The 17,070-nt window shown below is 41.7% G+C and overlaps 1 protein-coding gene across 5 annotated transcripts in view; it reads right to left on the bottom strand.

Annotated features, from left to right (window-relative positions):
* aplp1 (amyloid beta (A4) precursor-like protein 1) overlaps positions 1-16,709 on the bottom strand; it is a 41,252-nt gene extending 24,543 nt beyond the window's left edge. The window contains exon 1 of one of the 5 annotated variants that reach the window (XM_035954195.2): positions 16,401-16,709. In XM_035954195.2, the coding sequence (XP_035810088.2) occupies positions 16,401-16,466 (66 nt within the window). In that variant the 5' untranslated portion in view covers positions 16,467-16,709. The remainder of the gene's footprint in view (positions 1-16,400) is intronic. The other 4 variants (XM_023283156.3, XM_023283154.3, XM_023283157.3 and 1 more) reach the window with 4 other exon arrangements.
* Positions 16,710-17,070: the final 361 nt, after the last annotated feature.

Raw genomic sequence — 17,070 nt, 5'->3', positions numbered from 1 at the left:
CAATGCTTGATTCTGAACGCATCTGTGTGTATCTATAATTCATTTGTTCTATACTGCCTTTGTTATCGTACATGCTCACAATTACCCGAAGTACATATCCTGTGCGTATGTACTTGTGTGTATATAAATGCAATACAGTAAAGCCTGCGGAAATACAAACTCTCAGGTCAGGGATATATTGTAGAGAGCTTGTTTGACACCTGATGATTAACTGGAGACATCAAACCCCTGAGGAGCTAATCTCTACTTACTCCCGTCTGCTCTACAGGGATCTGGGATGTCCTTAAAATACACCATGTAGACAAGAGCACCTTCTGTAAATTTCCAAGACCTGTTTGTTTTTCTGAGTCATGATTTGACAACAGTGTCTGTCAGTTATGCAGTATATATATTATATAGTTTAACATCAGAGAAATATGCTACCATAGTAAATGACTGTGCAAACAGGGAGTGAGTGGACAGTTTTGAAATAACAGCAGAAGTTCTGGCACAATTTTACCTGTTCTCAGACTACAGTATCAAAGTTCTAGACTACAAAACTTGCACAGTGCACATTTTTTTCAATTAAGGATCAGCCTAACTGATTACCAGCTCCGAAATTCAATTTTTTTCCCCAATAATCAGTACCGTCACTTGCTCATTTTTTAAAAAAGTGATTCATGCACAACTTTCTCTCCATCTGTTACCACCACTCTGTAGTCTCGAGCAACGTCCCACCCACAGCACAATCTATTCGGTTACACATCAAGACTAACAGACTTTTAACAGAGAAGGATAAGTGCTAAAAAAATCTCTTTTAACCCTCTGGACCCCAAAACCCAACCAGGCTTTGAAAGGCATGCTGTCCTTTTCAAAAAGTCACCACAATGATCCCAATTTATCAGAGCCAGAAACTGTAAAAGGAGAAATTATGATCAGATTTTTAGCTTTCTAAAGGTTAATAGACTACTCGTGTCGCGTACAGTTCTTTTGGGACATTTCACCAAATCTAAACTTAAAATCATGATATTTTATCTACATGCCCTGTAGAAATTTACCAAAAATGACAAGATTCTGTACAAAAACAACAAAAAATTGAACTACTCAGTGTAAAGAGGAAGCCAGTGATGACCCAGCAATAGTCGCATGACTAAAGTTTTAGGGACATTTTGGTTGAACTGCAGGCAGTGCTTTCACAGAGCAGATAGGAGCCAATTAAAAATGTAAGCAGTAAAACAGCTATAGAATGTAGAGTCATCATGTTTTCTAGTATTGTACTATGGGCTTTTGGAAAAATGTTGGACATTCCTTTTTTTTTAAAGTTATGTAGAATAAATAGTAACTGTCAAATTTTATCTCATATTTTTGTTTTCTATGGACTTTTAAATGGGTAAAAAAGCAAAGAAGACATCTTTGTTGTGTGTACTTTTAGCCACAGTTGTGGTGTTTCCACAAAGGTGTGAGACTTTTTATTGCAGTGAAGAATGAGCCCACATGACTAGAGCAGGAAACACTCTGGGGTTGAGAGGGTTAATCAAACATAAGCCAACATGTATAAACAAAGGCATTCTGATGAGGTTTTGTGTTGGAGTCTGTCTTCTTTCAAATTATGACACGAACATTTTCATTTTAACTGCCAATATATATTGCTTTCAAACATCAATTATCAGTCTTCTTTAATAACAATAATAATAATAATCAGTATCACTGTCAGCTCTGAATAAACCATATCCATCCTCCATTGTCACTACTACTTCAGGTCACTAAATTTGGTTATGTGGGGGATACATGCAATTAGTAAATAAACTAAATCCAGTAAACTTTAACTATGACCTTATTCATGCCTGGTTTGAACAACCTGACTTGGCCCTGCTCAGTAAAACACTGTATACTGGCAAACTGCCATCACGCATGCAGAGAACACACCCACGTACAAATAGGCCTCATACTAGATGCATACATTTATGAAACACACACACACACATGCACAGAAAAACAGGCCCTCCTGAGCATGTCTTTGTGCTTCTCTGCAGCACAGATGGCTGAATAGTGGGTGTCTTCCTGCTTCTGAGCCCCTCCTTCGCTCTTTCTCTATTCTCCCTTTTACCTCCCCCTCTCTGCCTCCTCCACCCAAGGCCGAGGATGATCCGCCCCGGCCGCCCCATCCTTGATATCCCTCTCGTCTCCCTCCCTAACAGCTTTCACACAATGCGTGACACTCTGCTGTTTGGCCTCCCTCCCCACACTGGTGCTAAATGGCCAGATAGATTTAGGAGCATTCATCATTGTAATCATGTTGCTTAATTATTCATAGGCTCCATCAGGCCTCTTCCTGGTGTGGCATGTAGTTATTAGAGTAGCAACATTAGTCTGCCAGACTCTCCTGGTGCAGAAGGGACAAAGGAGGATAGAGCAGGTTAGCCCTGCACATGGAGTCATTATTATACATCTCTGACTAATGGCTAATTGATGCCATTAATTTTCAATTCAGAGGACACTGATGGGCAGGCCGGAAAAAAGATTGCATTTTATTTTATGTATTGTTTGATAGCTTCCTAATGTAAGCCACACACAGCTGTAAAGTTACCAATTGAATACTGAGCAAAATGCCTTGTTTCAGTAGTTGATAATCAACCATTATGACAGAGGCTTTTGGTTGCAGAGATATACAAACATCAGAGGGTAAGTCGAGCTTCATCAGTTCAGATTACAGCGGTCCAGCCTCCAGCTGGGCACACTGGGAGCAGATGGCCCCATAATCACCACGGTTCATCTAGGTCTGGAACCGCAGCCAAAACCAGCTCCCAATATTTGATTTAATTTCAAGTATAGCTTAAAATACAGAACATGTCATCTGGCATCACTGCGAGAGACTCCATAGATCTGGAGGCTGGCAGTGCCAAACGTTTTATGGTTGTGGTTATTGAGGAGAAAGGATCTTAGGAGCTGTGTGCAGCGGGGTCTGTACATACAGCACCAGACTGGCAAATTATTTCTCAAGGTTTTAGTGTGTATCTTTCAAACTAGCTCTCTACAGGCTGCTGCAGCTCATCCATAAGCTCTGTAAAGGTCACACCATTCTCCTGGAATCACACGACCTTCATTGGATACAGACTTCATTGGACTCAGCTGACACTCCAGGAACAGAAACCTCACCTTTCCCCATTTACTCATTACTCATAAATTTCATGTTCAGGCATATCCTGCTTCTCTCCTTCATTCCACCACACACACCTGAATCGTGCTTCCATTGTGGAGCCAATAATGCAACAAGCTACATTTCCTGCGAGTTTTTATTGTTTTCTTTTTTTCACATCCTGCCTTTCAGCAGCTTGCGTAAAACTTGTCAAAAACGTCCATTACAATAAGCAGGACACAATGGGAAACTCCCACAGATGCAAAATTGATTTCATGCGTGGTGTTCCTGGTTCTGTGGAAAGGCGGTATAGACAGATATTCAGAATGAGACAAGTGATTGTGACACTTGTGTACGGAGTGGCGATACATGCCTTCCTCTCAGTTCCACCCACATTCCAACAAATGCTTCTTCTGAGTCACAATGACGCCACACTGTGCATGTTTTCACAGAGAATAGCTGGTCACAAGCCTTTCTATGGAACCACCTCCTGCAGATACGTGGGAGACAAACAGCTGCGTAATAATTTTTCGTAAACGCAGCCAGAAAAACAGAGTCCGGAAACACCAAGTGCCTGGAAGACTCAGTTTCTTCAGAACAGCCAAGCTGATAGGAATTTGTCTTCTGCTGGCATTGTCGATGAATCTCTGCTGTTACGCAACACCGCTGAACCTCCTTCACAGCTAAGCAAAACAACATGGGAACGCCAACATGTTAATGCCAAACACTGTGAGCCTGCAGATGCAATTTCAAGCTGAAGAGCTACCTCAGGGGATTGAAGGAATCAACGGCTTAGCGGAGATTTGAGCACTGCAGGTCTATCTGAATCATCCCGGCATCAACACAAATGACACTGAATCATGGGGTTTTTCGGGGAGGCAGATTGAGATTGACACAATGCAAACACGCTCTGCAAATCTGTATTTATGCTGTAAATACATTTGAAAGGCTTGAGTCATATCTGGGACTGAACGGTTCAAATCTTTATTAGCAAATATTTTCATGCTTAAGTGAATCCCGTGCATCGTCACAGCTAAAATGTATTACACACTAAACTAAGACAATTCTATTACTGCAGCTTCCCTCTAGCTATTGTTGATTTTTTTTTTCTCCTAGTTTAAAAGCTCTTGGTTCTAAAATACATAATAACAAAGACATCAAGTCATTTTGAGACCACAACAGGACAAGAGCATCTTTGAAAAATGTCATGGCCTCTTTTCAATGTTAGAAATAAGCCTAATAAATCATTGCCAGAATTTGAGTTTCCAATCCACCCTGGGAATAAATGGAGATTAGGCAGTGACATCATTTTCAATTTCAGACACAGGACATACAGTGCATTCAGATGATAACTTTGTTTTACGACTAAGTGAGGTATCAGACAAGTGTGCATTTGTGCAGGAGGGAGATAAGACTGTAGGTCTTAAAGTAACATCATCATGCCCTTGAGCATCTTTTAAGTAGATTTAGGCAATCTCAAAGCCTAAATGAGGGCATGTTTAGGTTAAAAGACTGTAATAATTGATCCACTTAAGGACATGCTGTCTTTCTACGGTGCCCCTGATGAACAGCAGGCAGCCAGCATAAATAGATCTGATGCAGCTTCTTGCCTACTTCCTTATCTTGCACTCTGGGACTTTGCTCTCTCCAAAGCCCTCGTTCCGTCGTTGACTCTGTTGTCTTTCCAGAAGATCTGAACTGCAGACTTTCTTCATGGGTATTTTCCTTTGGATTCACGTCATCTCTCCTCCTCACTTCATTCGCTTTTTGAGGTTTAAACTATCCTCTAGGGCCAAACCATTTAGAGAAAATATCTAATTGTGATTTTTCTGACAGATATTATGGCTGTGCAAGATAATTTATGCTCAAACTTCAGTTGAAGATTCGCTGTGCATTATATTTAAAACATGTGCACATTAGCACAAAAGACATCATCAAAAGCATCACATAAGGAGGGCAGCATGAATTTGTAATGTACAAATGTAAATGTGCAAGTTGTGCCTATTAAAAAATGACACTGACATTATATCAGTCGAACCATGCCGAGCTAAACCACGCAAACTATATTGCAAATACTTTCATCAATGGAGAAGCATCAACAACCCCTGGAAGTTTCAAGCTACACAAATTTAATGTATCTCAAACTGCAGCCTTTGTTACTTGCCAACTGCATTGTTTCATATGTTGACTTAAAATCAATTAATCTTTCAGCTCCATCATCTTCTGTCCTCCCCTAAATCTTGTGCTTCATAAAACAACGTGATGTAGTTTTCCTGATGCTAACAGCATCTTAAAGTGAGGCAATTTGTTGATGTCCAAGTTACATTATCTATCAATTCTGTTTGGGAAATTCTAATTTGAAGCAACTAAAAATAGCTGTGCTGAAGTCAATACACATATGGTGGCGAAGCAATAAAGCAGCAGAGGATCTCAGCGGAAGATTGAGTAATATCCTGCATGGATGAGGGGCGGGGGTGGAAAGGGAATAGAGGTTAAAATATATCCTTCTGTCTCTTATTTATGCACATATACAATTCTGATCACACTGGGCCAGCTCCCCTGAGAGCCCGTCTAAGCAGATGCAACTGATGGAAATGAGGCTTTGAGGTGATGCACTATATGTTGTGTGAACCCCATGAAGGCAGCAGGAGGGAGAAGCAGAGTGTATATACATTAATATTATTATTATTATACGTATTTATTAAGAGGGCTGTGTGACTAGTAGGTTAAAAGCAACACTCGATGTTTCTATTAATAGCAGGGACCCCAGATCTATACCACATACATAGATTATACACCACATTAAGCTGCTTTACTTCTGATTGGTTCATCGCTTTAACTCTCAGGCATGTGGTGTCACCACAGTGAGAACAAACTGCCGTTTAACGCCCAGTGAGAGGTCAAAATGCAACACCGCTGTTGACAAAAGAGCACAACATGGCCGGTGTGACCCCTGCAACTGCATGGACAAATTGAGGGGATAACCTCTTCTTTCCAGGCCACTCGGACAGTTTGTTTCCCCGCACAGCATCTTTGGCCACGGTAATGAGGCGCCCTGTTAATGAACGGCAGGATGAACAACTAATGCTGCTGGGTCAGCTGGGACCGACTCGCCACAGCACAGAAAAAAACAACAACAAACCGAGCTTCTGGCAAAGTTTAATATTATAAAAGAGAAAGTTGAAACGGCGCACGGCAGGGCCGGTGTCACTCTGAACACGTCGTACATCAGCTTCCGCTCACTTTCTTCATCTGCCTGACTTGTTCCCATCAAATGCGTAAACACACTTTTTTCTTTTTTAGCCTTCTTCTCTACGTTCTTCTCTCAGCATCACTTGGCCACTGAGGGTGGTTGCCATGGTAACGCCACCCACAGGAGCCGGCTACCTTCCCTGTTACCGTAGCAACTGGTTCCCTACAGAATTTCAAGCATGTCGCTCTCTCTTCCTCTCCTACTCATTATGAGTCTACCTCTCTCGCTCTCTTTCTTTCTCACATGAAAGAGTCAGCATATGTTGGCTTCCACTTTCTATCCGCGGCTGGTCGCCGATTGCCGGCTTCATTGTTGCTTTTCTGTCCTTATCACTGCTTGCTGGTTGTTTACATGCCGTTGTAAATTACATACACAATGCAGGGGAAGGCTGAGTCGGGCTTACTGTACTTTTTCCTGAGACAACAAAAACTTAAACGTTCCCTCGTGACATTACAAAATGTTTTACTGTGCCAATACTTTGCAAATCAAATGACTATGATATAATAATTTCATCAGAATATATGCAAAAGTGACAACACGGTGACTCAGTCAGCAGAGGTACACATATGACAATCACATTATTGAAAGGTAAAATTACCAATGAATACAACATGAGTATAGTGTAACTAATTCATAGATTAAATGGCAAAAAATAATTGTGAACAATTTAATAATCAGTAAATAATAAAAGCCACTCAGGAGAAAAAGGTTTTAGTTTTTTAAATGTGAAGATTTCCAACTATTTCTATGTTTTGTATAATATAATACAATATAATATTACTACTGCTACTACTACGACTACTAATAATATCAATAATAATAACAACGTTGTATTATTAAAAATACAAACAGTTGAAACTATAAATAAAACTGTGCTGTACTAACAGCAATTCCACCACTATCGGTGACAGTATTAAATCATATTCATCTTATGATCCCAGTCTTGCTCACTATCAATATAGTGAATCAATAACTGACTTAAGAATGTGTCACATGTCTCTCTGCCTCCTCTGCTTCACTGACGCACCGCCATCACGTTTCCACACAGCTGATGATCTTTACGTTTCACTTTAATCAAGACCACCAACACCCCATCCTTCCTCCAATTGTACTCACACTTTCTCACAAAAGAACAGTTGAATTTGAACCACCTGATTATCACAGAATCTGATAAGTCGTCTCACCTAAAAGCTCATTTAAGTGGCAAAGTGGTGCTGCTGCTATAGTATCCAATCACTGCCTGTATCTGTCATATTCAACACAAACTCTCAACATATTCCTGCAGCACAGTGAGGCACAGGCTGAGAAAAGAACAATAATAACTGAGATCATGTCAGGCTGACATGTCCTGTCTTGCTCTGACTCTCTCAGTGTTATTTTAGAATGGGGTCAGATAATGTGTGCCGGCTGAGCAGTCTGCAGTAGATTAAATATTAGTGTTATCTCATTTCCTCTGGATATAAAGTCCCCACAGACTGTCCAAATGAAGGGAAAATGGTTTAATCATTGAGGCAATCTTTACAAAAAAAAAATAACCCTCACCAGGGCGTGGAACCTCTGTTTATGCTGTCATGCTGTTATTTTTTTCCAAGCCACAGCTAGACTTTGTCAGGCTGGCTTGTATAAGTATTTGCTGTTAACTGGCACAGCCTGGCCTTGGCGAACAAAAGACTCTGAGCTGAGAAAAGAATGAAATACTACTTGACTCTCCCCATCAGTGACTGAATATTAGTGTTGACAACTGCACCTGATTCTTTTCTACGGCTGTCTGCACCACCAGGCCACTTCTTTATAGGTAGAAATATACATAGTAGGAAAATTTATCAGCATAAAATGTTCTATTTCAGTCTATATCAATAAATACAGACAATTATAATGACCTATTTTTAATAAAACCCACAGACAACAAGGGTTATCTGAACTGAACCACTGTAGCCACTATTTATGAAGGTACACAACAATCACAAACACACAAATGAATAAATTTGGACATAAATAGAAATAAACATGGAATTATCGGTCTTTGACGCACATTAATTAAAACATGGAGGCACACAGAGGGTGATTAGGGTGAAGCCATACAGTGGCCTCCGTATGGACCAAGAATCCATCACTTTAGTGGAGGTGGTGGCTGGACAGTGGTTCATGGGTGTTTTTTAGACCACAAAGCCCATCTTGCAAAGGTGACCTCTGGTCCCCACCAGCTACAACCTCTACATGTGGAGGTCTGGACTTCTGGCTGTGGGTAATCTCGCTTTGCCAGCCCATTCTACAGAACTTAATGGTCTGGGTGCACTTCATTGTTACTCTGCTATGGGTGACAAAAACGCTCCATCTTGTTTGTATTTCTCTAAACCAATCCCATTCGTCGTGGGCAGAGCTAAGCGAAGGATGTAGCCAAGGTGTTTCCTCAAATTCCTCATCTGCATGCAGAGGAGACGAGTGCTGTCGCTAACATGGATAATCCACTGAAAAAAAAACTAGCAGGGTGGCACGACTGCACGATCCAAATACTCATCAAAACTTGAAATTTTGCTACTTGGAGGTTGTTGTTGTTTCAGGAAGCAGAAGGAAAGACAAAGCTAACATGATCGGTGGCTTCCACCCACATGCCTAGTAGGCACTTCATCTGTGCACACTACAAAGTAGGCTGAGTGAAATGCTGTGGGAACATTTTGTCTCAAGGGAAGGGAGACTCTCTGTCCTATGAACAAATTCAATCCAACACTGGTAACAAACAGCTGCTGACAATGACTTTGGTTGCCTATTTTTTCCGGAAAATATCAAACAAATTGAACAAAAAATGGGCTTTCTGAGTGATTATAAATGCATGCAAGTGACACACTTAGTTGCCAAATGTGTATCCAGTATTCAATAACAAGATAATCTACACCTGTACATATACAATAGAAGCAGGGTGGATAGGATGTACTAAGGAAAAAACATATAACTCAAACCCCACAAACTAACTCCTGGACTGTGCTGAAAAAACAGGCTAGAGAGAATAATGCCTTTACTTGCAGCAAATGCAAATAAAGAGTCAGATCTCTGAAAATAACAAACATGCAGGAAAAAAAGAAGAAGCAAAAAGGGGAAGAAAAAAAATAAAATGAAGGCTGAGTTTGGAGCATAAATTATTCACGAACAATCAAAGTATACACAAGGAAAGTGAAAAGATGTCACTGGCCACGGAGCTGCTGAGGCAGATGGAGAGGCAGCGTTGGAGGACGGGTGAGGAGGGGTGAGGAGGGGGTGAGGAGGGGGGAGGGTGAGGAGGGGTGAGGAGGGGTGAGGAGCGCCTTTGGGACGAACAGAGGAGGCTGGGACAGACGAGGCTGACAGGACGGGACGAGGAGGGGCTGAGCCAAGGAGGAGACGGGCCGGAGGATTTTCTTTTGTGTTATGTCGAGTGAGGAGTGGATGTGGATGAAAGAGGGGCCGACATGCAATAAAACCCAGGTAGCATGAAGAGGGAGGGCTGGCGTCTGAGCGCTGAGAGGGTGCGTGACAAGTGCCAAAGCCCCGTCGACAAGCGAGCACCCAGACCTTTTCATGGCCTTCAATAATTGATGCATCTTCTGCTGCTGTGTACCATCTTTTCAAAGCAGCAAGTGTGTGGCGAATGCGTTCGGAATCTTCTGTCAGTGTGACCCAATTGTGTGTGAGTGATTTCCGCCCATTTTTGTCACATTCGGATTTATGTATTAAAGATGAGCTTTTTGTCCTTTTTGGCGGGGTGAGAATGTACATCAATTTTCCTCCATAACAGTTTCCGATGTTGGTCTGCGGAATGTTAATTCTGTACCCCGACAACCTCACAAACTCTCAAAACCTGCAGTCAGCGCTGCTAGGAAATGAGATTTTGCAATTCCGCTTTCGTACACCTTTGAGCTCCACTGTGGCCACGGGGATTTTCTTGCCTCTGCCAGCTGCTTGGTCTGAGTTAGGAACAGAGCTGGGTTTCCTTCATGCACTCCACCCGGCAATCCACATAGCTTTCTACATCACTTGCACCCTCTCTCTCTCTCTCTCTCCACATCCTCTGTTTCTCAAATCATCTGCTGTGCCAGGGCAATCCCCTCTCTCTCTCTCTCTCTCTCTCTCTCTCTCACACAATCTTTTTTTTACTGCACTCTCTCTTTTCCCTCCTGAACATGGAGGACAAGTGTTATCACCACACTGCAGATGTTTTGAAGGGGAGGGAGGAGTGGAGGAGGCTCTGCTGAAACCTCCCACCGGCTGTGTGCAGGACTAAACAGCTCGCTTCGCTCTGGCATTAAAACTTTTCCACAGAAATACAACCCATTAGGCTTACTGTGGCAGTGTGAAGACCTTGGGCTGCACTGATATCTCTGCCTCTGCAAGAACTCCGGAGAGAGAGAGAGAGAGAGGAGGCTCGAGCCGGATGACATCAGGATGGCTGTGCTAAAATCTCAATCCCTCTAGGTGACACTGGGCAAACTAGGATTTGCAAAACACACAACTTTTCCCAGCTTGCACACATCCAAAACGCACAGTCCTATCTGGGCTTCAGCTGTCACAGACGCAGGTGCAAGCAGCCATAATTGATCTGCGAGCTTGAAATTGCCCCACGAATCTACATATATATGTTCTATCTGACATTCAGCAAGTGGATGATGAAAGGTGAAGTAACATTTGGGAAACTGGAAGCAGCTTTAATCGAAATTCTCCTCGAAAGAGACGTGCAATCGGGGAAACCAAAGAAATCAAATCATCAAATGCAGTCAATCTGTTTTTTTCTGCATGACAGCCTATATAGAGATGACATGAAGTGATGAATTTCACTAGCAAATATCACTAAACTCCATCTTGGGAGTTATTCCCTATTTAACCGAGACCCATAATTAAAAATAATTCAGAGAGTGCAGAAGAAAAGATGAATCATCTTAGCTGGGATTTGGCAGAGCCCCCCTCGAACCTATCGGGAGGATGCCGTGCAAATGTGCAATTAATGTCAATTTATTTTCTGCACAAAAGCTGGATGAACTCCACGCCGGGGGACTCAAACACCAACGTACACTCTCTCTATTCCAACCCCAGACTCTGTAAACGATGAAAATGAACCAGCCGCCCCAACAGCACTCCCAACACAAGGCCCTATTTCAATGCTGTCAATTACCACAACGCCCCAAAGCCTGCATTAATGTCATTCTTTAGGTTTGTCACCTCTGGTAACAACTCAGTTTGCTAAGGCACATTTACAGCTTTCCTTTTTCCAGCGGCGTAGTGTAGCTCTCATTTCACAATGACTCTGCAAGATCTAATCCAGGTTCTGCGTGTGCGTGTCTGTGTGTGTGTGTCGCACTTAAAAAACTTGGAAAGGAAGCCAGATACAGAGAACCAGAGGGGGAAATAACATGTGATACAATAAAATGGTACGTTTAATGCCCACCGGCACACGGATATAGTAGAGAATGGCAAGCACACGGGAATCCATTAGTGGAACCCGATTATCTCTCGGCTCTAAAATTAATTGAGTGTAGGGCAGAGTGTGTGTGTGTGTGTGTGTGTGAGAGAGAGAGAGGGAGATCTGGTTGTCCTCATCTTTTTTCCCCTTCATTTTTTTTTTTTTTTTTTTTTGAAAACAAATCCTCTTGTGCTACTGCATTGAAAAGCAGATGGAGGTGGGAGGTGCATGACTCTGTATGGCCATGTTCCAGCCTGATACTGCTGCTGCTGCTGCTGTTGGTTGGTGAGGTGGCAGACTGGGGGTGAACCGGGATACACTGCGACTTTGTGACTCACTATTTTTTATTTAATCTTCAGCCTTAACTAAAATGTGTTTCCTACCTTTCTATTTTTTTTGCTTCCCCACATAATGGGCCCCTCCTCGCTTCCCTCTTTCCTCTCTTTGTGCTTAATGCGCTCCCAGACCATCTGTATTTCCTGAAACCTGTAGATGCTGTACATTTGTTTCTTCTGCAGCCTCTCTGGGCTCAGTCTCAGGTTCATATTGCAGTTATTTGTCTTGATAAGTGCGGAACTGCGCTGAACCTGAGCATACCTGTAGTCCCCGGCCTCCTTTTTAAATCAAATATGGCGACACACAAGTACAATCATTGTACGATTGCTTGCTTTAAATCACATTTTCCTGTATGGGGATTTTGTTGCTACATAAAATGAGCCTCGCTAGCTCCAGTCTGGCTTTGTGTTTTGTTGATGAGTGAGTATTACTGCGGCTCCCTGATGATTAGGCCTGGGTTTGTGCAGCAATATACAGAACGCCACAAGGTGATATAAATTTTTTCAGCTGTCACAGATTTTGCCAAACCAGTTCTACAGTGGTAGATAGTTCTGTTGCAGGCGATGCTGCAAATCAATGACCAGAACTGTTAAATGCAATATTAGATTTTATGTTTGCCAAGACAAGTCATTGCTGGTAATTTTACCCATGAATAGCTTGTTTAAAGGTTTTTCAGAAAATACCTTCACCATGATAGAGGTGCACTAGATGGAATGATATATGCAATTTCATCATCAGAATTGTAACAGACATGATTATTTTTTTATTTAAAAGGGAAGTAACTTAACAAATAAATATTGCCGTAAGATAATTTCTTAAGTGTGCAAATATTTACAACTTCCAATTTCTCAAGTATTCAATGTATTGCTGATAAATTAATTGAAATATTATCAAAACTGTAACATGGCCAAGTGCAATATCCAAAGTGTGCAATGTTGTTTTTGTGATAAAAGGTAAAACTGTCACAATAAACCATTTCAAATGAAGCATTGTGGTGCTACAGACATTCCCTGGCCTATAAGTCATATTCTCCAGACACAAATTAACATCTTTGATTGCTAGTGAACATAGTAAAAATAACATTTCTTTTTCAAAAAAGTGGATAAAGAAATTCAAAAATGACCATTCCCAATAAAATCACTCACTGACGTGTCAAAATAATTGCAATATGATTTCTTTTGCACACCTAATTTTCTGATTGTCTTCCACTTTAATCACAGTGAGTACAGATTAGGTGTCGATTGATTATTATCCAGGCTGATTATTGGATCTGACATTCAGCAGTCGGTCCAATTATCGATATTGTTATTTTTCTAACTGACTCCCGATAAAATAAATCATTTAACAAATCCACCACTTTGGCTCTGGCAGCCGCCTCTCTCCATCTGTAGCATAAACTGATCAGTGGGCGGGACACTGCTGACACAGCAAAAGTCCCGCCCACCGCACTGTCCGATTGGTCATGTCTCACAAATAACATTGAAGGATCAAAAATCGCAAAATTGCCTGAATCTTAAAACCTTGATGTCACTAAATAATATATAAACAACTCTGATGTGCATGTTGTGACTGGCTGACACTGTTCCTGCTTGGGAATTTAATTGTGACAAATATAATTTTGCAATTTTATGAGACCACGATGCGGTCTTAGTCTTTTCAACAGTCTGAACGTCCATAACCTGTTCATTTATGCTGCTGCCTGTCTTGACCAAGGCATTCATATTACACATGAAACTCTGTCTAGGGATTCTCATGCAAAAGCAGTGTTTAGACAAAGATTAAATTCTAAAAAGAAAAGGAAAAAAATGGTTATCAGTCTCCCTGACTGCTAATAATTGATAATGGCCATTTAAAACTATATCAGTTCAACCCTAATGAAGACACAGAACGCCTTCAAGTGTTGTTTGGACAGTAACAAGTAGCTAGAATTGAAAATTATGACAAGCATTTTCACATTTTTTGGATATTCTACAGGCCAAACAATTGATCATTTGAGAAAATAATGACCATCAATGATAAAAATAATCAGTGGCAATGATTGAGATTACAATAACTATAAGTGAGAAATATGTATTGGCTAAAATAACCAGGCATGAGGTGTTTTTTTGGCTAACCCTGGTAGGTAAATACTTTTCATACTGTCAAGTTCTTCACATTTTAGTTGAGCTTGACACCCTCACTTTATGTTCAATCTTTAATTTTTTTCTCTATTTTATTTAGTTTCTATTCAGATTAGTCTTTTAGTCATTGTGTTGACGTCTTATGTATTGCTGTGTATAACTGTGCAGCACTTTGGTCGAACTCCTCTTGTTTTCAATAAGCTTTGTAAATTCATTTCACTTGGCTTGACATGACATTTATGTTAAAATCCTCCAATATCCAACATTCCTCACACCGAAAACAGCCAAAGATGTCACAGTGACTGCAATCGCAGCATGAAGAGCATGAATAAATCACTGACAATCACACACCTAAAGCGTCTCATTGTAAATTCTCATCATGTCCACCACAATGTCATGACATATAACCAAAAGTGTATCATCCATATTGTCCACTGCCTTCTATTCAGGTCAAACTACACTGTACAAGTTCACCGGCCTGAAGGTGGTTGTTGTTCTATGACCTTTGGTGTCAGAAGGAGAACTGCTCTGTGTGTCAATTAGCTAATGCTCCGAGTGCTGCGACAGGTAAGTCGTATTACAGCTGACATAGCAGTGAAGTCAGACATATATGTGACATCCTGCAATCAATGTGTCCGTCCGCTCACAACAACACAGGCTAATCCTCAATGTGTATTCCAGCTAAAAAATCATTTCAAAAACAGGTGTAGCGAGCCTTAACTAATCCAAAATTCAATTTCCAGCAGCGATTATTCTCTGATTATCCCAAAACTCATTTAAATATCCGACAATAATAGAGCGATCAACACAAATTTGGCCAATTCACAATTTAAGGGAATTAATGTTGAGTAAATTAAGGGGAAGCTGACAGTTTTATTAGGACTAATACCACAGTGTAATCCAGCCAGTCAGCCCTCTCACAGTGTAATCTTCAGTGTAAACCTTCATGGGCAGGTCTCCTTGTATGAAGCTAAAGCCTGTTCCTCAGCATAGCAGTAATCCCGCTAAGGCTCTTAGAGAAGAGAAATTATTTCAGAATGAAAGGAAGAGGCTTTATGACAGGCTGCAGACTCGCTGTGGAAGACGGCTAATAAATAAACATCTCACAAGGTGGCTTTAAGAACTCGGGGAGATTCTGAACTTCCTATCGGAGATATCAGGAGGCAGGTGTGTTCACTCTGCGTTTGTCCAGATGGGGAAAGAAGTGCGTTTGACCTGAAGCACAGCAGCTCCAGCTGGGACCTCGTGACTCATCCTCCTCCCTTCTACATTCACACAACCTGAATACAGGCCCGAGATGATGACTGACTGAGGAGTTATTGAGAAATAAAAGGTCGAGTCCATTAAAGCGTGGAGCTGCTGGACGTTGTGATGTGACAGGAGGGATGTCGGAGCAGCTGGTGGCCCATTGACTGTACAAGACACTTTCTCCCCTTTCTGACCATTGATGGAGACAAATGCCAATAGGACGACCCCATGTCTGTCTCATTAGTATTCCTCTGTATCACACACAGCAACATCACATCCATCCCTTCTTCGCTGCGAATCTGACAGTGATTTCATGCCTCAAATTCCTGATTCTCACTGTAAAAATCTGACTTTTTAACCATTGTAACGCAGATACAGAGCAGTAATTGAATATGCATGACTCCATCCTGCTCAAGAGATGCACCACTCCTCGAAATAAAAAAAGATTTCCTCCTCTGACAAGGCCAGATGGGATGCAACGAGATGGGATTTGATCTCTATCCTTTTCCACAGAGCAGGGAAAAAAAGGCCTGTAACATCCATCATGTCAGGCCCAGACTTGACGCAGCGAAGCAAATACACCGTAAAAAACACACACATTCTCAAGTGTCCATTCGTGTCATTCATTTAACAACATTTACATTTTAAACCTTTATTTCCCCCTTCACTATCAGCCTTTTCTTGCTGCGTGTTTTTACTCCTGCTGACACAGGACGCAGCTCGAGGGTGCATTTAGAAATTAAACCTGCCCTAGATAAGGGTGACTCTGAGCAATACGGAGATATGAGTGCGCGTAAAATGTCTACATAGAGATATAGATGGATAAACATGGAAAAGGTCGACGCACATCCAGAGAAACAAACTGCAATGCGCCTTCACGAATGATCCAGATTGTCTTACCTCGACGTTTTCCCACACGCAGTGGGACAATACAGCCATCAATATAGGTAATACGGTATGTCCCATTTTCTCGCCTTCTTTTGTCTCTTTTCTGTATTTGGTGACGAAGTTGCTAATGAAAAAGAGCTGCCTCCAACATACGCTGTCTGGTTACATCAGCTGGAGTGATGGACGCTGCGTTTTCCCTGCGATATCTCCTCTTCCTCCTGTGCGCTCTCGCCAACGGGCTCTCCAATGGCAGCCGGGGCTTTTTATGTGGATGAAGTCTGACAGAACCAAGCCCTGTTTCTGCGGGTATTTATCACAGACTTTACTAACGGCTTGCCTCTGCTGCTGGAGGCCTTCTTTAGTCAAGAGAGACATCTGGTGGTGGCGAATGGAGGACGCAGCGCCATAACGCGTTCCTATGTCAGATTAAAGACACACACGCACGCACGCACGCACGCACAAAGATTCGCGTTATGAATTTTAATATGCTCAAACTGAACAGGAAGCAGATTGACTTTATGAAAATATCATCTGGAGGAAAGAAAAAAAAACAAAGAAAGATCCCACATTTGGTCCAGTGAATAAAGCTCTTAAGGCTCCACATCTGGCACAATTGCATGCAGATTACATTTGGATGTAATATCTCAGAGGAGAAGAGGATGCTGCAGCACACACGTGTTTT

Source organism: Amphiprion ocellaris, chromosome 9 (genome assembly GCF_022539595.1).
Source record: "Amphiprion ocellaris isolate individual 3 ecotype Okinawa chromosome 9, ASM2253959v1, whole genome shotgun sequence".
In the NCBI taxonomy this organism is placed as follows: Eukaryota; Metazoa; Chordata; class Actinopteri; family Pomacentridae; genus Amphiprion; species Amphiprion ocellaris.
The sequence above is the reverse complement of the archived record's forward strand: the minus strand, read 5'-3'. Positions and strand labels throughout refer to the sequence as shown.